At 37.4% G+C, this 22634-nt stretch overlaps 2 protein-coding genes across 8 annotated transcripts; both read right to left on the bottom strand.

Moving 5' to 3' along the window:
- Positions 1-1778: 1778 nt before the first annotated feature.
- psat1 (phosphoserine aminotransferase 1) lies at positions 1779-9748 on the bottom strand. The gene is made up of 9 exons (XM_044376928.1): positions 9561-9748; positions 7547-7607; positions 7085-7154; positions 5289-5494; positions 4341-4513; positions 3865-4034; positions 3468-3596; positions 2394-2531; positions 1779-2217 (listed from the first exon to the last, which is right to left on the bottom strand). The coding sequence occupies exons 1-9, from the start codon at positions 9615-9617 to the stop codon at positions 2115-2117; spliced, it is 1107 nt and encodes a 368-aa protein (XP_044232863.1). The 5' UTR covers positions 9618-9748; the 3' UTR covers positions 1779-2114.
- A 2207-nt stretch (positions 9749-11955) lies between these two features.
- On the bottom strand, positions 11956-22080 carry kiss1rb (KISS1 receptor b). Of its 7 annotated transcripts, none has more exons than XM_044376874.1 (9): positions 21943-22080; positions 20477-21861; positions 17743-19348; positions 17309-17529; positions 16568-16692; positions 15533-15668; positions 14612-14850; positions 14343-14495; positions 11956-13419 (listed from the first exon to the last, which is right to left on the bottom strand). In XM_044376874.1, exons 4-9 carry the CDS (start codon positions 17526-17528, stop codon positions 13183-13185), a joined length of 1110 nt encoding a protein of 369 aa, XP_044232809.1. In that variant the 5' UTR covers position 17529; positions 17743-19348; positions 20477-21861; positions 21943-22080; the 3' UTR covers positions 11956-13182. The 7 variants fall into 7 exon arrangements, with proteins under 7 accessions (XP_044232809.1, XP_044232836.1, XP_044232819.1 ...); XM_044376901.1 differs by having other exon boundaries at positions 17743-17844; XM_044376884.1 differs by having other exon boundaries at positions 17743-20957; positions 21729-21861.
- Positions 22081-22634: the final 554 nt, after the last annotated feature.

The raw sequence follows: 22634 nt of genomic DNA, 5'->3' as shown, positions 1-22634 counted from the left end.
GTAACCTTTTTTTTTTCATGACATTGTCCAGGAGGCTTTGGTGTTTTTTATCTGGTGGGTTTTTAAAGGATTCATAAGCCACATATGCTCAAAACTATACGTCTTTATAGATAAAGTGCTGCTGAGAGATGAAACAGACGGTGGGGGACTGGAGACGAGATGCAGGCAGGTTTTACTCACATGCAGGGTCGGGCTGAATCACAAAAATAAAGCTAACACACACATTTCACTCCTCATACATTCCCCTAACAACAACATTTTGTCTTCAAAAATTATTTATGAAAGTCACCTACATAACCTACGATATGCATTTTTGGTGGCCTGTGAGGATTGGTTATATGATCAATTCTAATTTTTTCTCTGTAAGGAGGTCAAAGGTCAGGGTCAGATACACATCAGTGCGCCGGGAGCTGGTACGGCTGCAGTGTCCTGCTGAAGAAGGGCCTCAGCGGGGTGAATTCAGCAGGGAACCGGCCTCTGGACATCCAGATGGAGGATGGTCTCTCTCACCATGAAGCCATCCTGCCACCCTGCTGATGTTGCGTAGACCTGTTCACTCCTACATACTGAGCTGTTCCTGCTGTCAGCGGGCAGTGAAGCTGTGGGAAGTGACTGGCCTTATGAATCCTTCAAAAACCCACCAGATAAAAAACACCAAAGCCTCCTGGACAATGTCATGAAAAAAAAGTGACCTCACAGGCGAAAGACAAACTGGTAGAGGTGCTTAGAAAATTGTTGTGCATATTAATATTAGTATAAAGGCACAATCATTTTAAGTAATACTGTGGGACTTACTTGAATAGTTTAATTTGACCTTTGGCTGATTAAAGCTTATTTAAGGGTCAGTTCACCCAAATTCCTAAATAGCATTTCCTCACATATTTGGCTATGCAGATTTTTTTTTATTTCTGCTACTAACTCAAGACAACAGAGGTTGTTGCTCACCACAGAGAAAAGAAAAAAAAACTATTTCTGGAAATAAATATAAAATAACCACTCAATTTTTCTATTGCTGCAATTTTGTTAAGCTGATATGAAATTTTTGGTGATATTAATCGGTTTCAGGGAGTTTTTTTTTTTTTTTTTTTTTTGATGTTTCAAACAACATTCTTTATATTTGTTTATAGTACCTTGTCTTATCTACACTGTTGTGCTCCATTATGTTTGGTTTTATTCCATCATAAAACAACCAAACGACAACAACAAAAATCAAAAGATTGATTCAATCCAACATGAAACAAAGATATGCAGATAAAGCAGAACAAAAACAAGCACCAGAGCGATCAACTTTAAAATAAATCAACAGCACTTATATTTGATGCTCTGAGCTTCCAGAAAATGTGATAATTTTCTGCTTCTCTCTTTTTTTGGATTGTTAGTTAGACAAAACAAGAAATTTAAAACATAACCTTGGGCTCTAGAGACATGTCCTTATTTTCTGACAATTTATAAGCTATATAATATATAAACAATCAACCAATTGATAGATAAATCCTTATATTAATTAATAATGAAAATAAATTAAATACTGTTGCCAGATTGCAAACTGTGGGAGAAACCAGTCAGAAATGCAACCCTCCATCAGGATTGATGATTTTTTTACAGAAGTAAATGTTCTCAAATAATAACCATAATGTAACTATTCTTAACTCCTCACACTCAGCTTAGTGTGGTTGTTTTGTTTAGCTCTCTTCTCTTCTCAGCAGTAAGAATCACATCATCATTTTCACTGTGGTCACTTGTAAAACAGCAGTTGAGACAAGAAATGACACTGAAAATGTAAGTATGCCAAAGATTTACTGGAATGTAAACATATTTTGAACAAGTAACAAGAATTACCTACAGTATTTACATCAAAGCACTGTTAGTCGACAAATTCATAAAAGATATTACTTCTTTGAGACACAGACGTAACTAAGACATTACTGGAAAAAGGAGTGGTTAAAGCTTATTGGGGACAATGAAAGGGTGTTACAAAACACCTGTCTAAAGGTGCACCATCTAGATCCAACATGGATCCCAAACTAGAGGTAAACCACAGATTTGTTTAAACTGTACTGGAGTAAATGAAATGCCACTGTGTGAAGGCCAGCTGGCTATTAGCGTGGCCTCTTTTATTGATGCTCCTTCATGAATTCTTTCATGTACGCTGCCAGAGCTTCAGTGTCCTCCAGTGTTACAGCGTTGTACAGAGACGCACGAATCCCTCCGACTGACCTGCAGGGGGAGACAAATTGTTAGGTTTGAGGTCTTATGAAATCTTATGAAATCCAGTTATAAAAAGTAGATCAAGAGGAAGTATCCACCCTCTGCCTAAGAGTGCCTGAAGAACATTTTCTTTTCAGGTTAAAAGGATAGCTTTTTGTTTGTTTTGAATAGTGACAAACTCTAACCTGTGTCCTTTCAGTGATATCATTCCACGTTTGGATGCCCCGTCCAGAAACTTCTTTTCCAAGGCGTCATCTCCCTCCTTCTTCCCCACACGAAATGGTATATTCATGCGGCTCCGACAAGCCGGGTCGACTGGACACCTAGACAAGTGGACAAAACAGTCACTTCACTGCAGTCGTTTTTAGTTTGACTTAACATAGTCGAGCTCTAAAAAGCATAATTTACAAGGCAAAAAAGATAATATACATGGAAACATTATGATAAACACAGTAGTGTCACCAAAGATATTGTGATGGGTGAGTCTTGCACAACACTGGATGGCATAATGAAAACTGAAGTCTGAAATAAGCCTGGAAAAAGAAAGTCCTCAGTTCTATAACATAAATAACATATTCTTTTTAAGATAAATTGTTTTATTGTATACATGCTTTATACCAGTTATCCTGAGCCTGATTTGAGTTCTCAAAACACACATGACATACTGTAAAACTCACACAAAACTTTTGTAACATAAATAAACTTATTCATAATACAACACAGGATACAGTAGAGGGCAATGATTGTTACAGAGCAGCACTGGCATATAAAAATATAGCAACATAGATATCTTGCCTTATCAGTCTATGATCGCATAGTAATAGTTTTGGTTTGACTCATTTACTGCAGATACATCACTTACTGGGCTATCTATCACCTGTTGCAAACCAGGCCTCAGTGGCAACAGTATCGGGGGCTTGGGGGCACGTTATAGACCTGACTGACCCTTGAGAATGCTCCTTATTGGAACACGGTCTCTTTAAAAACTTAAACTAGGAGCTCTTTTTTTGCTGTTTGACTTCATTAATTCATCCATCTTTCAGATTGGTGGCACTTGCAGAAAATGTGTCCCTACGCGTATCGATTAATCAATAGATTAAGGTGTAATAGACTCAAACATTTTATTTGTTCATATAAACTTCATTCTGTGGATCTGGACTGACACTAACGGTTGACAGTTTGTTAAATTTCCCAGAAAGTTTGGACCTTCACCGTTTCTCCTCTTGTAGCATTCGTCACTGAGAGTTGGCTATACTTACACATAGAAACCATTAGACGCGTCGATGATGTCATAAATCATGGAGGACTTCCGCTTGTTGAGCGTTTCCATGGCAGCGCTGCCACCGTTGTTCTTGATCCACTCCAGAACCAGACCCATGATGTAGATACTGAACCGACACACGTTGATGAGGGAGATGTAAACAGTCACACACAATTAAACTGGTTAAAAAATCTACTGTTATCAGTGTTTTCCCTCATCGTTCTTACAACAAAATTAAGTTAGAAATTAGAGTTTTTATATTATCTTGACTGATATATATTGATTAAACAATATATTGATTGTTAAATTGTTGTTTTTTTAAATGCTGCCACTTCTTGTCAATCAATCTGTAAGAAACAGAAGAACCTCTAAAAATGAAAATAGAGAGTCAGTACCTGAAACAAGGTGGTGTGTTGTACAGGGAGTTCATTTCAGCCTGCACCTTGTAGTCCAGGACGATGGGACATTCTTTCAGCGCGTGACCTAACAAGTCCTCTCGCACGATGACCACAGTGACCCCGGCACAACCTACATTCTTCTGAGCACCGGCAAATATCAGCCCAAACTATACAATAAAAAAAATGGGGGAAAAAAGACAATAAGTGACTGTAAATTAAGAGGAATGGATTTGTTTTTACCTTAATAAATCATCTGTGCAATGATTTTTTTTTAGGACATCTCAGACTCAGCTTCACTTTAATTGTTTTACATCCTAACATGCTCACGTGGGCCTAGACATGGATGCTTTTCAGCCAATAAAATTTCCCTTTTAGGGATAATAAAAATCATCAAGACTCCTGGAATGATTGATTTGGAAATTTGGGGAAAAATAAAGGTGCTTTGAGGGTTATATTTTCATTCTTCACTTCACCTTGGACACATCCACAGGTCGGGACAGGAAGTTGGAGGACATGTCGCTGACGAGGACCACCCCGTTTGTTTCTGGCGTGAAGTTGTACTCCACGCCGTGGACCGTCTCGTTGCAGCAGTAGTACACGTAGGAGGCTGAGGGGTTCAGGGTCCAGGTGCAGGAGTCGGGGATTTCTGGAGGAAATGACGACACAAAAGAGTTTAAAAACTGTTCGTCTGCTCTTGAATTACTTATGGATGTTATATTTATGTCTTCCCTGAATGTGTAAGAAGATAGACCTCACATCTCTACTGCCTCAGACCAGTTTGTGGTTATTTAACGAACCATTGCCTTCTATATGCCACCTCGAGCATTTGGTTTCCACTGGCCATTCAGCAAATGTGGTAAAATCCAGATGTGTCAGCGCTAAAAAGGACAAAAGGCCGGCTGGGAGTGAGAGACTCCTTTTTCTGGTGAGGGCAGACTGTGAGGAATGTTTTTCAATACAAACCAGACTATCTGGGGACCGAGCAAGGAGGAGGAACATACTTAGATCTGGATTTTCTGTTGCGCTCTTTTAACAAATTAAAATATATGAATTTTACATTTCAAATTACATAGAGATTACACTGTAATGCTGCCTTATAACATGAGGATAAAGAAGAGCCCCTCTGAAAACCCTCATCAAACAGAACCATGTGAAAAGGCTGTCCGCATACCAGAGTCTTTCATCGGTATTCTGCCCTATTGTTTATTACGCAACAGCCTCGGACACTGAGCCAGATTCTGCAGCGGGAGAGTCCTAATGCAACATGAATGGCAATGACCGACTCACTCGAGCCAAAACTATTTTGTGAGTAATTAAAAGTAATAAAAATTCTTCATGTCACCCAAGAAATTAGATGGTAGAGTGGCAGTTACTGCGTTCATTCACTAGTAGTTTTCGTTCACACACACACATACACTTACTTGTGTAACTATCCAGCTTCGGGTGAACAATGTTGACTTTGCCGTATTTCTCCGCTTCCTTCGCAGCTTTGGCCGACCACGTGCCGGTCACGAGGTAATCGGCACACTTGTCCTCCTTCAGGCCGATCAGGTTGAGAGGAACAGCGCTGAACTGTCCAGACCCACCACCCTGCAGAAACATCACCTTGTAGTTGTCCGGGATATTTCTGTGCAGATAAAGTTCACCGTGTTAAATACTGTGTACAGAGAAAAGTTCACCGTGTTAAATAATGTGTGCAGAGATAATCTTCATGTGCAGCGGTAAACCCACAGAAAGTCAAATAGTTACACTAACTGATACACTCATAGTATCAATATGAGTGTTCAAAAGTAGACATAGTATCTTAATATTTGATCCGCTGATGACGGTAAAATGTTTGCCTAGAATTGGTTTGACACTGAAGGATTTGATACCATTTGAAAAGTAGATTAAACTTGACTCTGCTGCAACTCTCACTCCTTTTAAATCAAGACTTTTCTGTTTGTTGCTGCCTTTTTATTCATATCTTGCTCTGTACTGTAGCTGCACTGCAATTTTTTTCTCATTTAACCGGTCCTGTTCAGTTTTAGCTTTTTTTTTTATTTTTATTTTCTATTTAAATGTGTCTTTTTTATAATACATTGTGTTTCTTTTGCATTTTGTATTAATGCATTATATGTCTCATGTAAAGCATTTTGAATTGCCTTGTTGTTGAAAGGTGCTATACAAATAAACTTGCCTTGCCTAAACGACATAATTCAGACTGATTCAGCTAACTGCAAGGACGTACGCCTAACTTGACTTTAGCTGAACAAGTCAGTGAAACACAATTTATACAGTTTGAAAAGTAGATTAAAATTGACTGATTGGTGTCTCTTTCTTTAAGAATGGCTTAGAAAAAACACAACAACATCTGGTTCTACCAGTTTGCATACCACCAACAAACACCATGCATAATATGATGAACAATATAATTAGAGAGGGAGTTATAAAAAAAATCAATCAATCAACCTTTATTTATTTCAAGTTGGTGAAATTTTTAGCATGTATACTTTAATGCTGAAATAAACCCCCCAAAATAATCATATAGACTCAAAACTGCATACATGTGATCATCAGTTTGCATGGGAGCACTGTAGCCCTCATCTTTTCTTCCTCACTAGAATAGCTCGATTTGGTTTGGAAAAGTATTATTCAAAATTCAAAAATCAGCTCTTCCTGATGAATCTTACGTTAATAATCAGGAAGAGTAAAACACCTCCATGACTGACAAACACCACATCGGTGCAGCCACACCTTAAACCTGTTTGGTACTCAGCCATCATGAGCCTGACATGTGAGCACAAGAGAATCAGGAGTGAATGTACAACTTATTATTAGTCTCTCTCTGAATCCTACATGCTTTTGTCCATAATTTGTGTGTTACTCTCTAAAATTCTTCTGCGTTACTGCCCAAGCAAGTTTAAAGGTCACCATGTCATATTGTGGATGTTCAAACTAAAAATAGAATAAAAGTGGGTCAGTCACCTTCCTTGGATCGCTTAATAACAAGATGATGGTGCTATCTCTTTAATAAAATTGCTTTTTCCAATATATTTTATACAGGTATGTTTGTTGAAACTGCTTTGAGAACATAATGTTTGAACACCCTGATTTTGCAGTAGTATGATGGGGCTACAGCACAGTATATGACTGTGCAGCATCTTTGTGTCATTCTTTAGAGGAAAGAGGAGTGAAGAGGATTATACAAGTATTGACACCACAAACAGGAACTTACAACAACTCTCGCAGGAGACTCTCGGTTTTGTTCAGGATCTTGTTGAAGTCTGGTGATCGGTGGCTCATCTCTGGTTTGAACAAAAACATCGAGGTCAAATACATTTTTTATTTAATGACATTGTCACCGGCATTTACCCACCTATGATCTAAATGATGTAAGATTACGACAAGACTGTTGAGAGACAGCACATGGTAAACACAGTGTTTATGAAAAATGAAATATGTGCTTCTTTTTGTGTCTGTTATTGTCAGAAAACAACAACTATACAATTTCCACAAACAAAAACAACCTCAGAGTAATCACAACTGATAATAATCAATATACACAGCTTCTAAATCTTCCAAAGTCTGTCAACATCAGCATAAGATAAAGAATCATACTTATATATCGTCTCATAATAATGTGCATGAAACCAAAATCCATCTACTGTGCTTGTTCTTCTCCTGTAGTTATACTTACCGAGAACACTGATACCGAGGCCGCTGTAGTTGACGAGCTCCTTCTGTGCTTGAAGCAGCACCTGCAACAGGTGTCAGATTAAATGTTAAGTATCTCTTCAAAGATTATAACAGCTGTCAGAAATGATGATGAGTTGACAGGTAGGAAAAAAGATATTAATGTTAGTAGTGACAAAATGTTTGATGTAAATTGGTCAGTAACAGGAGCAGTTTACAAAAAAATCACCATTAAAACACTTTTCTTTAAACTCTAATCTGTGGTGTTTCCTATCTAGATTACATGCAATCCATCTAGATTTGAAAGTGATGTATTTAGAGATATCCATAGAACTAAACGGCTTTGTCTCTCTACACTTGAAAAACAGATGTTTTCCTTGTTCAAATTTTTCAATTTTTCACATTTTTTCCTTTTTATTTATTGTTTATTGGTTGCTTCAATCACCACAAACCAAAATGCAAAAACCTCTCACACTCAACGTAAAAAATGTTCTGTCATGTTTTGGGGTGAAATGTCCCTTAAAGCCCTCAAATGGGAAGAAAGATTCAGATCCTTTACTTAAGTAAAAGTACCAGTATAGCAATGGAAAAATATTACATCACCAGTAAAAGTCCTGCATGAAACATCCTACTTAAGTAAAAGTACATAGTTCATTCAGTATATAGTATGAGTATTAGCATCAAAATGTAGTTAAAGTATTGCAGTAAAAGTATTGGTTTGGTCCCTCTGACTGATATATTATTATATGTGACATCATTAGATTATTAATACTGAAGCATCAGTGTTAGAGCAGCATGTTACTGTTGTAGCTGCTGGAGGTGGAGCTAGTTTCAGCTACTTTATATACAGTTAGTTTAATCCAGTGGTTCCCAACCTAGGGGTCGGGCCCCTCCAAAAGGTCACCAGATAAATTTGAGGGGTCATGAGATGATTAATGGGAGAGTTCTGATACACAAATCTGCTTTCAGTTTTTTCTCTAGTCTTTGATTTTTGGTGAAATGTTGGATCATTTGAACATTTATTGAAATGAAACCATGTGAGAGGTTTGGAGGGAAAAATCACTATTTGGTGGAGCTGTTAACAACTCATAGACATCTGAAATGTGACCATGACTACACACTGCTTTTTGTAAGATGTCAAAAGCCAAAAAGGTTGGAAACCACTGGTTTCATCTTTAACAATGTCTTGTATTTTAAAAACTTGTTATATTACCCATTGTGTCAAATCTTCATCTGAAAAGTAACTAAAGCTGTCAAATAGTAGTGGTGTAGTGGAGTAGAAAATACAATATTTCCCTCTGAAATGTAGTGGAGTGGAAGTATAAAGTAGCATCAATGAAAATACTCAAGTAAAGTACAAATACCTCAAAACTGTACTTCAGTGCAGTACTGTACTGTAAATGTAGCCTATGTAATGGGATCAAACTGCAGAGACCTAAACCAGCTGATTTTAGCTGAAGGATCCAGTCGAGCTGCTGCTTTTACCTGGCTATAAACAACATTTATGTAAGGTTTTAGAAGTGGAAGCTGTGATTGATTTTTTCTGAGAATCGGTGTGTTTTTCTGCCATCTAGAGGTTGTGTGTTCTGCCGGCAGTGAAGCACAAAGAAGCAGGTTTTTCCGCATGAATGAAAGAGGCTGATGCAACTCAACTCTCAGTTTTCAGCCAGTTGAAGCTGCTGATAAACGCCAAGCCAAGTCATTTTCTCACATATCACATGTCTGTTCCCCAAGGCGAAAATCGGGAAGACAGATTTAAAGTGAACATGTCAATCCTGGATTTTGCATGTCACTTAAAAACAAGACTCAAAATGGGAACACCTTAGAAAAAAAACATAAAAGTTTGACTAACAAGCATGCACCTGCAAAAAAAAATCCCCAAAAGCATCATCACTGAAAATCTCTTAATGAAAGTGACATTTTTCCTTTGACACAGTTTACTTGCCACCTTCTTCTAACTTACAGCTTTTCTCAAACCATTAACGTTACACACGAACAAATTGACGATCTAAACTTACGGATTGCGGGAGTTTTGCGGGCCCAGCGCCGAAGTTGATGGTTTTCTTGCCTTCCATGATGCAAAACGTTTTTCTCTGTTTAAACTGTAGCTGTTGCCTTCGTTGGATTCAGCGATGTGAATGATTTTCACCCCTCAGACTCGGCTGTACTTCTGCTGCTCTCCTCCTGCACACTTGTGTAAAATGCTGCGTTCAGGTGTTCGTAGTAAGCTCGTACTTCTGGGTAACATCATAAAAATGGTATATATAACAGATATACATATATATATATATATAGTATAAGCACTTGCTGGTTTGTTACTTAATTGTTTATCTCTATAAATGAAATAATACTGTGATAATACTGTAAATCATATTTTTTCTTTCCTGAATATATTTTAAACCTTTTCTTTTGTTTCTGATGTAAAAAATCATTTATATATTAGTACCATTCATAAAATAACATATAAAACCAAGAGAAAATGGCTTGAAAATTGCCATGTTTATATTAAATCCTTATGTTGTCATTTATTTTTATATGTTGCTATTATTTATCTCTACCTAAAGTGTAATAAAAGGCTGTTTTTTCTGCTTTATACACTTTTCAGACATAAAGAACAACTGAATTGTCATGTATTTGTAATTAAGTTGATCATTTTCAACATTTTGTTACAGAGTGCTCAGCCTATTTGATTTTTTTTCCGTGACATAGATTTTCAAATTTTTCTCAATATGAAAACAAACAGAGCAAGACTTATACCAATATTTAATGAATTAAAACAAAAAGTGTCAAAATATCAAAAAATCAATTCAATATATTTATAGAGCACAATTAAAAACAACAAATGTTGACCAAAGTGCTTTACAGACACATGAGAATTACAATCAAATAAAAACACAGACATAATTATGGGGATCAATAAGTAAATTGCAGCATAGAATAAAAAAACATGATCAGATCATAAAAACACAACAGCATTTCACAGAGGAAAAATAAAGAGTGTGTGACCAGTCTTCATGATGACTATTAAAAGGCTAAAGAAAACAGATGGACCTTAAAAATATCAGCAAAGGGGGGAAGATCTAGTGAGTAGCAAACTATTCTACAGTTTAGGGCCAAAAAGGGAAATTACCTAAGCATGGAATTAAGAGCAGTGATTGTTAAGCAGATTTAAGGGATCTGAAGGTAGAAGAGTGGATGTCAGTGATATAAAATAGTTTGTGCCAGTCCATCCAGAGCTTTTTAAACAAAAAAGAATCTTAACATCAATTCTTTATTTAAAAAAGTACTAACACAAACACAGAGTTTTTTTACTGAAAGCACACTAAACATGAATACATAATAATAAACAAGCATGCACAGTCTCAGTCCAATTTGCAAGGAAAGTAATATCTTCAGTAATTTTGACATTTGTGCCACCTGCAGGCACTTAAGTGTTAAAGCTGCTTTTTCATAGCTGCTGTGTGTATTCATGTCTCTGTGCTTTTGTTTTTTAGTACAAAAGAGCTTTGTTGTAATGCAGCATTCCTGTCTGGCTACTTTGTTATCTGCTGCATTTTACATTTTATTTTGTCTTTACGTGCGCTCGCTGCAAAAATTCCAGTATTTCGGACAGAGCCTGAAGGCAGCACGAGTACCCCTCAGTCAGCCACCCCATTGGCTGGTGTCACATGTCTGTTTGGTTAACGTTTATCATTGGTGAATATCGACTTAGATGTGAACCGATTGGCTTCTCTGTCACGCCATAAAAATGTGATGCGCGCGCCAGCCGGAAACAGACAGACAGATTCGGCAGCAAAACATCTGTTTAATTCATGGATGTATCAAAGTTAACAGTGATTTACAGCTGTAACACTACTGTCACCGGTACTTTCTTCAGTACTTTTTTATTTACACGTTATTTTACTATTTATATTATTTATATTACACATATTTTGTGTGATTTTAAGATGTGTTGTTTTTTATGTTATTGCACAAATAATGTGAATTTCATTCCTTTACATGTACACTGTGTTGAAATGACAATAACACCCTGAAACTGTATTTAAATAACCCTATGGCCAAAATAATCTACTGAATAGAAATGACGAAAGGAAAATTAAATAAAAAAATATGCAGAACTTGATTTTTCACATAAATAATTCTTAGGGGACGATAATAACCTTTGACTCTTTGTATCATAGGTATTCAATCACCAATAAATCAATCGGCCCCAAAAACCTGCAGGAATTTCACAATCAGTGCTGGTCAGCACTTTAATGCTAGAATGTGGTTCTATAGAGGATACAGGTTCAGACTTTAGCTAAGGATGACAGAAAGGATTTCTGGGTAAGCACAGAGGTTTTATTGTAGTTCAAAACACTCAACACTGAGCTAAAAAACAAACAAAACAAAAAAAAGCACGAGAAACATAAAGACTGTTTATATCATTTAGTTTTTAATGTTATATTTAATTAATTGGATTAATTTTCCAGGAATGTAAACAGACTTCTTAATTCCATCTACATACATTATTCTAGCGTTGTAAATAAAACACTACCCGTAGTACACAAGTTAACAGTGAAAAAGTGCAACTGGCCTGTATCAACTAACAGTCTACATGAACACTTAAAAGAAAATGTGCTTTTATGGATGTTTTTTCCAACATGCACAAGAGGAAACACAGACATAGCATGAGCCTAGATAACTGATAGAGTAGTAATAGATTTGCGAAAAACAGTATGGTGTGTGTGTGTGTGTGTGTGTGTGTGTGTACAAGCTTTTGCTCCATGTGTAACACATCTGTGAATGCCTGTAAGGCTAATGAATAGCTGTTCATGAGGGCTGCTGTAGCTACTATTTACTAGAGCGACCATGTAGCTGTAGAACATAAAGAAATAAAGACAAAAGAGACAACATTGAAAAGCAGTCACAAAACTGACTGGTTAGCTGTGTAATGAGGTAACATAAATTCAAATTGTAGTTTAGGCCACAATAATGCACACCAATAATGTCCATTTAATGTAAAATTACACTGTTACTAAATGTGGATACTTATCTTCTTTTGAAGAAAGAGCTTAACTAACACTTAGATAACTATGTCCAACAGGATTGCTGTCCATAAAAGATGCAGTCACCGACAATCAAGATGCAATATTGCCTAAACAATTTACTTTACCGCCTTGAAAAATGCTGATATGACGATCAGGAGCTCAACATTTTGACATCCAGTAACACTGATTGCATCAGTCCAGCTAAGCTAAAAAATGTGACAAAGATAATTGTATTTCAGCAGCTTGTGAAAGTCACGAGAGGCACCGGACTGGTGTGTCCTTTTTAACAGATCACATGGTAGGCATCTGTGTGTGTGTGTGTGTGTGTATGTGTTAAAACCTGTCACATACTGCTGTCCTTTGTACAGTACTTTCTATATTGAGCCCACATTGTGCCACGATTGTCTAGTTGGAACTATCTGTCAGGCAATTTTTATCTGAAATGTTCCTTTTTTCTGTGTATATTGTGTGTAATCTGTGTATATTTCTGTGTGTGTGTGTGTGCACGTCCACATGCACACATGTACAAGGCTGAGCAGACTGCTCTCATCTCCAGAACAAACTATAAATAAACAATGAGTCTACAGTGTCCGAATGCCCAGCGTGGCCTTTAGGATCCAGATGAAAGAAAGTGCATCTCTGCTTCTCCTTTGGGTGTCTGATGATCCATCTCTCTCCCTTCCTCCGTGTCCATGTTCCCGACCCTGACTCTCTGCCGTGTACGCCACAGAAACACATCAGGAAAGGCTTGCTTGAAGGCCTTTCTGAAGTTGTTGCCCATAAAGGCATAAACCAGCGGGTTGACAGAGGAGTTGGAATAAGACATGCAGTGACCCCAAATCTTCAGCTGTGAAGGCAAAATTTGGACTGAATTAAATGTAAGGCTTCAATCTATGTTCACATTTCAGGAGAGAGAGCATTATTCTCAGTCAGCTCAGTCATGTCACTCAATGTCCCCTCCCTGAAAGAACAAAACTGAGCCTAGATCCACACCACATTTCAATTTAATCAAACCTTTTTATTAAAAAAAAATTTGCCGTATCAACCTCTTTATTACAACTTAATTAACAGCAAATCTTTCCCTCAAAAACAGAAACATATCCTATGGAGACATTTGTGCAGTTTTTCTGATACATCATGTATGGAGACCCAATACTGTCAAAATTAAACAAGTTTCAACTTTTGTTGATTTGTAGCAAAGTTCATACTGGTCTGCTCCTCGCTGTGTGCTTTCTCAAAAATAGATACTGCTAGAGAACAATTTTGCCAAAGTTTCTAATATTTATGAGGAAACACATTGTAATTATGAGAAAGATTATCGTAATTATAGTATTATGAATTGCTATCTCACAAGAAAAAAAATAAAATAGTAATAAAAAACTGTGACAAATTGCCAGAAATGCTATTAAAAACAAACTGTATATATATATGTATGACACATCACCACTTCCTGTCGCTATGCAAAGTGAAGCCAAAATACAGAGTTTGGGAGCGACTGTCAATCACAGCTGTCAATCATGATGTGACACGCCCTTTTTATATCTTCAAATTACTAATCTAAAACAAACTTATAAGAAAAAAATAAATTTGAACATACATCACTGTGATAAGAACTATCTAATGTGACGAACCCTCTTTGTGAAAAATTAATTTGACATGTACTTTGATTTTTTAGTTTGTATATACAGTCTATAGTAAGCACGACTAGATTCGACTAGATAGATAGATAGATAGATAGATAGATAGATAGATAGATAGATAGATTGATACCTTGTAGAGAACATAACTGCGGATGCCAAATGCTTGCAGGAGAATGCAGACCTGAATGGGGCCCCAGCAGATGAGGAACAGGGCCACCATCACCACCACCATACGGGAGACTCTCGCCCGCACCGCTGCTGCCCGCTCTACCTGAGCATGAAGCTGCAGATACAGAATCTTGATGATCAAAACAATATCCTGTTTTCTGTGGAGTTAATAGGTGAAAAAAAACATTTTGCATTTTAAATAAACAGTATATCTCCAAATATTTCTCTTACTTGGTAGTTACTGTCGATGGGATTCACGCTGGTCTGGCCCATGCGCTTGAGCATGAAGGCATAACAGGCAGTGATGGTGAGCAAGGGCAGCAGATAGACGGCCAGGAAGCTGTAGATGATGAAGGCTCTCTGGAGGTGGGCCGAGGGGAAGACCTCGCTGCAGTACGTCTGAGGGCCAAACCAGTATCCGGCCTCCAGACGCTGGTACACGGCTACAGGGATCGACAAAAGCAGGGAGCCTGGAAGGTGGGGGGGTGGGGGGGAATTAAATAATTGTGTAACTGGGAGCATGATGTTCATAATAAGTTTCACTAATTGTGCGGACACGAATTGGAAAATCTCAATCTTCTCTCTAAATTTACAATGTTTATTTGCAACTTGGGGTTTCAATATCTAATTTCACTCTTTTCAATGAGTAATTTGGTGGTGATTTCAAAAAGCATTGTTCTATTAAGAAGATATTAAAGCTTAAACAGGATTAAGTATGGGGACATGTTGCTGTGACTGACAGATATCTCAGCCTATCACAGTCAGGCTTTGTGGTTGTTCCTTACATGTCCCCAACTGAGCTATATCCAGGCTCTACCCTGTTATTATAATTAGCATTTTATGACCCCAGACAACCAAAAAGATGTTGACAAGCAGTAAACCCAAACTGAAAGTCTAGTCAGAAACTCATGGGTGAGGCCAAAACAAGCAAAAGCACAAACGAAAACAAGAAATTTCTGCCATGAACAAACATTTTTTCCTTCTCTATGTCAACTGTTGATAGAACACAACAGGTTTATTTCTAAAACAACATTAATATGATGATCTGTGGGATTAACATACCAATGAAAAGGAACAACTATCTAAGTAATACAATAAAAACATCTGCTTGCATCTGGCTGTGAATGTGAGTGAGGTGTATTTGTGTCATACCGATCCAGATGGACACAGAAATAGCCACAGCCATGCGTGGGGTGCGGTGTCGCAACGACTGCAGAGGGTAGACGGTCACATAGCAGCGGTCCACACTCATGGCTGACAGAGTGATACATGTTGCCTGCGCAGTCACCTGAAACACACACAGTACTCTGTTTGACTCAGTTTACTGCAGAAAAGAACTTTTAAATCATTTTTAGGTACATTTTTAACTTACTATCCAGCATATAATATAGCAATGTTTTACATTTTGTGCTGGTTATTATGTTATGATTTTGATGGAAAATAAAAATGTAAAAGTACTGTATATTGTGGAATAAGTGAATATTAAAGGTTCCCTGTGGAGTTTTTGACCTCTAGTAGCACTATGGAGGAGTTTTTTATGAGATGTCCCCATGTTGTTCTTGTTTCTACCAGTCGTTTCACACTATTCTTTGAGCTACAGGTGGCTGTACTGCACCAAAAAACACAGCAATGCATCAACAAAGGCAGTGAAGAGGACTGCAAGCCAGTAAACATGCATGTAAACAACGTACAATTTAAAATACGTGAAATACTAAGTCAGCTTTGTAAATGTTTTATGAAGAAGGAAAGGATTCAACACATTTGTACATCACAAGGATACACACAATGAGTTTTAATGAGTTTACAACAAAACTCCACATTTTTATTACAGTTTACAGTGATATTCCATTATATACATAATATTAACTCATTACATTATGTGCAATTATTACATTATCTGTTTCTAGATGGTCTTTCAGCTATGAACTAGAACCAGCTGTTTGGATTTCTGAGTAAAAACTGTAAATGTCATCATATTTTCTTTCAAAGTTTAGGGTTTCTTGTTTATTATTTGGTTTATCTGTACATGTGGCAGGGTAATTTGGTCACTGCCATGATGTAACCAGTACCATGTTAGTAGTGACAATGGTTGTATGGTTAACATGCCAGTTGAACAGTATAACTGTGGTGCTTTTTCTAGCAATTCCAGGCCTATGTGTGTTTTGCATGTGCACATGTGCATCTCACTTGCTGAAGGTAGTTCACCAGTCGGCACATAAACTCTCCGAAGATCCAGCTGGGCAGTGGGTACAGTGTGGCGGTGAAGGGGACGCAGCACACTAGAAACAGGATATCAGTCGTAGCCAGGTTTACTGGAAGAGAGCAAATGCCAACAGTGATTCCTCAACAGAAAAGCACACTTTGACATGCGTCAAGATGAGATGCATTCAAAGAGACAAAAAGCCGAAACGGAGAGACAAACAGACCATGAATAACTGCGTCAATACCAATAACTAGAGAGTAATGAAGTTTCTGCCTTTGAAAACTCACCAACTTTTTGAACAACTTAAAATATTAAGTTTTTCAATCCATAATGTGACTTTTTAATAATTATAGACCACCATCACCCAAGGGGATGGGATTTGTGGTGGCAGTGTTGCTGGTTGGTAGCAGAGATTGATTGAAAGGTTGAATATCACAGCTTATCTTATATTGTGACTTTTACAAATAATTATATCTAAAAACATATCAAAGTAATACAGAAAGTGAATGATGTCTCTCATCATCCTTCTTTTTTTTTTTTTGAAAAATCACAATTTTCCTCAGGAATTTCATTTTCAAGCCCAATAAACTCCTGTTGTGAGCATCACATTTCTTTCACTATCAAGCTGTGCAGCTCATGATTAACTCAGAAATGTGTTTCGTTCATTGAACAAACTAAACGGATCCCAAAATAAAGTTGGACTCACTGTGCATCGGAATTGTTACCTATGTAAAAATTGGTGACGGTCTTCATCTGCTGGTGTTTGGTGACCACATGGATGACCAGCGAGTTCCCGACCAGGCCGACCAGCATGATGAGGCCGAAGAAAGTGGGCACCAGCCAGGCGTCGACCAACATGGGTGGCCCCTGGCCCTGCAGAGCTGCTGACTCGTTGCATACGGACCCACAGTCTGGACCGTGACCGGCTGCTGAGTCCACTATCATCCTGACAAGTCAAACTCAAAAGTGTTTCTATGGTACATGTAAAACATCTGTCTGCAGTGGCTGTCTATATGTCCATAATATGATAATTTAACATTTTTCTCACCATTATTTGAATGAAAACCTACTAACTTGGATTCATAACATCAGACAAAACCAAATTAAATATTTAAGTATATCAAATAATTCTTTTCTTGGTATATTAAGCTTCTTTTACCTGCGTAGTGTGTAGTTTTGCGGTGTTCCTCACTCTGCTCTGTAAAGAAAGGTTTAGTCTCCTTGTTGTCAATGTTTGGCTGCTCTTCTGTTCTCTGCAGGTCTGAGATGAAAGCACAGTTATAGACCACTGTAGCTGGGAAGGGGACGGGCATATAAATGCTTCATGTGCATTTATGTGAGAGAGAGAGAGAGAGACTGAGCCAGCAGGAGCTTTTAAACCAAATCTACATCATCACCTGTAATTACCCAGGACTCAGTGCCCTGCAGATTGACTGGAGCTTAATTAGAAAAATTAGTTATTTTATTTCTTCATCATGTTAACATCCAAAATTTTCATTCCGGCTCAAAGTGTCTTTTCATCAGCCTTTATTGTGACACAATGTTCCAATTCCTCAATTCTCTTCCGTTTAAAATCTATCCGATTAATTCATTTTCAGAGTCAAGCCAGTGTGTGTCGTTTGGAAGAATTTAAAAACGACTTTCACATATTAAATGGTTGATGATGCTGTCAGAGTGGTTTCATTTTCAGCTCAAACGACACCTACAACTCACACTTACACAACCACACCAACCATACACTTCATCTGAACTCTGTCCCAGTAGAAAATGAAGAGTTTTATTTCATCAGCGCTAAACAGTAACAGGGAAATCAAATAAACCAAAATGAACATGAATGAATCACGCAGGATGCTGAGGGTCGTGACGACAGTGCGGCTTGATCTCCCTCCAGCACGACAAACTGTTTTAAAGCTGTCATTACATCGCTCACGGCTTTGACTGCGAGTCGGCAAGTGGCAAATCCTGCCAACTGCACAGCGTGACACAAGTGGAGATAAAGTGATTGAGTACAAAGGTGATGTTTGTTGTTTTTGCAGATGGTGTTTGACTTATTCTCTTGGGCATAAAGCAGACATAATATTTTAGATGAAATAAAACCTGTATTTGTACTTTAAATGTCTCCATACATCAGATATTTTTAGGATAAGTTCAGAGCTTCTGAATCACACGTTTCTATTTTTTCTTTTTGTAAAAACACACACAAACATACACACACACACACACACACAGACAAAACAATCACACATTACTCCCCATATACCTTAACTTGATTTTGAAGCCTTGTTTGATATTTCATATTTTTAGATCCCAGATTAAATGTGTAGAAAGACAGTGGAAAATATGTTTGGATGTGTGTTAGAAACAAAACATTTTCAGACATAATCTGTTTGTCATCTTCTGCATCTGTGTGTCTATGATTTGTTTTTGAACATTGCTACCACTCTAACTAAATGAATATAAGTTATAATGTGTGATTCTTACTCTTGTCTTTGTAAGAACTACAACAATGATCAGTCAGTCACAAACAAATGCTACATAAAAACAAACAGTCAAACTGTATTTGCTGATTTCAGTTTGGTTTTATCTTTCCTGTGTCTTTGACTGTCTTTAACTGTTTGGTGAAGACGTGGATTCAGGTGGGTTGTGGCGAGCATCTTTCCCCAGCGTCTGCGAGTGGCTCAGGATTCCAAATTTCTTTGAGGCACCTAAAAACAGTCTCCTCTGGAGGTCTGTCAAATCCTCAAAGAACCATTTATTGGTCGGCCCTGAATTAGGATCAAACATTTCAACACTCAGAGAGAGATTCACTATTGATCTTCTAATTGGTCTTTGAACTAAAATTGTGATGCTCTATTGATCCCCCCTGAGAAATGTATCTTTTTCTATTCTCCATAACGGGTGAAAACATGAATCCAGAGAGGTCATGTGTGAAGCTTCTTGTTTTTTTTTTCTTATGATCATTAAGTGTTTTTATTATCAATATAGAAAGACTGCTTTCTTATGAATAAATATTTCATCATCAACTTAATTAACAAGCTTAGTTCGTCGTTAAAAAAAAAATCTGTTTGTGATCACAGTCTGTCAAAATGTTGAGGGTACATCATCATTTCACATCTCATCCACTAATACTTATTTATTATGATCTAAAGAATTTTTGATCACAGACAAAAAATATATGTTTTCATCTCAACGACAGTACTGAAGTTTCTCATAATCACGAAAATAATCAGTTATGAAACAGCTTGGCACACGTTCACTGCCTTACATGCCATTGAGGCCATGGGTGTAATTATTGTTTGATTTTTGTTACTTGTCATCTTTAAAAAATTACCCATGCAACACTCTGATAAGGCATCCTTTTAAAAAGTTTTTATAACTTTTTATATATGGCTTTATTAACATTAATAAGTCCTTTATTTATTCTTTATAGATTAGTAATAATCCATTTGTAAGGTAGAAGATGGGTGGTAAAACGGTCTATTTGACAGATTTGATGAATAAAAGCAGTGGATAAAAAGCAAGTTATGTGAGAGGAAGATTATACACAACCTTTTCACAACCTGGCAACCCAAACATTGTTCTTATAGGACTTATTACAAATCTATAAAGCGTTAATAAACAGATTATTAACATGAATAAAGTCATTACTCGTCATTTTTAAATGAACTATAAAATATTCCTAATTATTAAGTGGTACTATTATATCTTGAATTAATTAGGGAAATCGTGAGAAAACGACATAATACTTATGTGGCCTTTCAAGCCTTCAGAAGAACTCTGAGCTTCTAACTGAAGGACAGTCTTCCTAATCATGAGGTTACTGCAGCCGGCTTGTGTGACAGCAGAAAATTTAAGGATGTATTTGTGAATGTGAAGACAAATTGTTACCTGACCTGTTTGGGGAGACACCTGTCTGACTGGTGGCGTGCACCACAGCTCACAGGACTGCTGCTTCATCCATGCCTGCACCCCCAGGATGTGTGGATGTATCTCTTGCTTTTTAAGCCGCTCTCCAATACAAGAGACTGAACATAAGGGCAGCATCTTAGATTTTTCCACCAGGTGTGCAAGGATGATAAGATTTGAGGACAGCAAGCTGGGTTGCAGTTGTCCCTCCTGAGGCAAGGCCACGGCAGTGACGGGGGCAGGAACAGGGACTAAGCTTTCACGCAAATGATCTCGCCTCTTAAACTGACAACTGGACAACTGACTGATGTTTTCAGGCAGGACAGCTTTGGATCTCGTAATCCACCCAGTATTGCTAGTGCACCCTGTGTTATTTAGGATGGAAAGGGTGGTGCTGATGTTTCGGGGGTCAATACATATGGTGCGATGAGGTGGTGATTTCTTCTCAGCCTTTAATAACTGTGAAATCTGGGGGGAGGGGGAAAGCAGTTTTGGAGTTTTCCAGTGGACTGACACAGAGATCACCCTTCAGTGATTGACAGCTGCTACTGCAAACCACATACATGAGGATATGAAGACGGTTTGTAGCTACGCTTTGGACGTGGCCTTAGGAATGACAATGTCAGTGACTCTATATCTAAACAAATGGATTTACATGACATTTTGTACAGACATCCATGTTCCCCGGACGATGATCCCTTCTGACTTTGCTGATCTGCTGACTTTTTGTCTAACGTCACCAGCAAGTCAGTTTTCAGTTATCCAATGAAATATCTCTACTTCTCAATCAATTGCCACAAAATTCTATACAGACTTTCATGCTTCCCAGACGATATCTGTCAAAATCATAAAGTTCAATTTTGCTTCAAATGGCATCAAGTATCCAAATGACTTTTCTTCTAGCACCATGTCAGCCAGTCCACCACTTAAGTCCAGACTGAAATATCTTGACAATTATTAGATGGATTGGCATGAAATTTAATACAGACATTCATGTTCCCCTCAAGATGAGTTGTAATTACACTGGTGATCCTTTACTTTTCATGTAGCATCATCAACAGGTCAAAGTTTAAATTTGTCCAATGACCAAATACCTGAAAAACTAACGACATTCCCATCAGCCTCAACTGTACTTTGCGTCTAGTAATTGGCAAATGTTAGCAAGCTAATATGCTAAACTATGATGGTGAACATGTAAACATTAGCTACTAAACATCAGCATGTTAGCGTGAATGTTACCTGTTATTTGTCCAAAAAAATCGAATTAAACTTGCAAATATAAGAGCTGTACGTCTTCACTACCTTCAGCCCATAAGACTCTCTGCTGTCAGAATCTCCATCCTTGTTTTGTTTGTCCATGACACCGAAGGACCTTAAAAAAAATCAATGTGTCCACTTGTTAACTTCGGTAAAGTTAACACTGACAAATAGAGAACGATTAAAATAAATCTACCTCCTTCCCGTCTGGTCTGAATCCATGAGAGTCAGGACAGACAGAAGAAGTGGTGGCAGCTCATCAGTTTGCTGCGGACGTGATGATGTAACAAACTGACATATCTGGTTCTAACTGACAACTGAGATTCTGACAAGTGAGCCGTCTCCATGACAACTGGATCCAAGTTATGAAGTAACAATCATCCTGTCACCTAGATGTCAATTTATAAATACCACGATAAACATATTGGAAATAAATTGTACGACAAAGATCGATATTAATTGGAGTAAGACTTGTTCATTGTCATATAAAGTCTGTTTATCAAATAAAGCTAGAATTAAACATTTAAAAATCCTACATAGCACATACATGTATACCCCACTAATGTTTTTGTGTCACGTGTTGACTGGTTTGATTAATACAGTCTTTGAAAAAATAATGTAAAGTATAAAATAAATAGATAAAAATGAAATACACCCTTATATAGTATGATTGGCAGATTTACTGATATTGATAATAACTGTACATTTCACCAGAAAGACGGAGTTAATAATACTACATGTAGTCTACACTGTAACCTTAAGTTTTGGGAAGATTTGGAGGAATATTTGGGTTATGTTGGTTACAGTACAGCTTGAGGTTATTGTAAAACTGTATTGTGTGTTTTGAAGTCATTCAGTTGTACTTACTGCATCTTTTATGAAAATTAC

The sequence above is a fragment of the Thunnus albacares genome, chromosome 2 (genome assembly GCF_914725855.1).
Source record: "Thunnus albacares chromosome 2, fThuAlb1.1, whole genome shotgun sequence".
NCBI lineage: Eukaryota > Metazoa > Chordata > Actinopteri > Scombriformes > Scombridae > Thunnus > Thunnus albacares.
This window is presented reverse-complemented; position numbering and strand designations above follow the sequence as displayed.

Coding starts and splice junctions, on each gene's coding strand:
- psat1 (XM_044376928.1), bottom strand. CDS start 9,617: ATGGAAGGCAAGAAAACCATCAACTTCGGCGCTGGGCCCGCAAAACTC. Junction 7,608..9,560: donor CCGCAAAACTCCCGCAATCC/GTAAGTTTAGAT, acceptor CACCTGTTGCAG/GTGCTGCTTCAAGCACAGAA. Junction 7,155..7,546: donor CCTCGGTATCAGTGTTCTCG/GTAAGTATAACT, acceptor TGTTCAAACCAG/AGATGAGCCACCGATCACCA.
- kiss1rb (XM_044376892.1), bottom strand. CDS start 17,528: ATGATAGTGGACTCAGCAGCCGGTCACGGTCCAGACTGTGGGTCCGTA. Junction 14,851..15,532: donor TTCTGTGTCCATCTGGATCG/GTATGACACAAA, acceptor CCCACCTTCCAG/GCTCCCTGCTTTTGTCGATC. Junction 13,420..14,342: donor GCAGTTATGTTCTCTACAAG/GTATCAATCTAT, acceptor TTGCCTTCACAG/CTGAAGATTTGGGGTCACTG.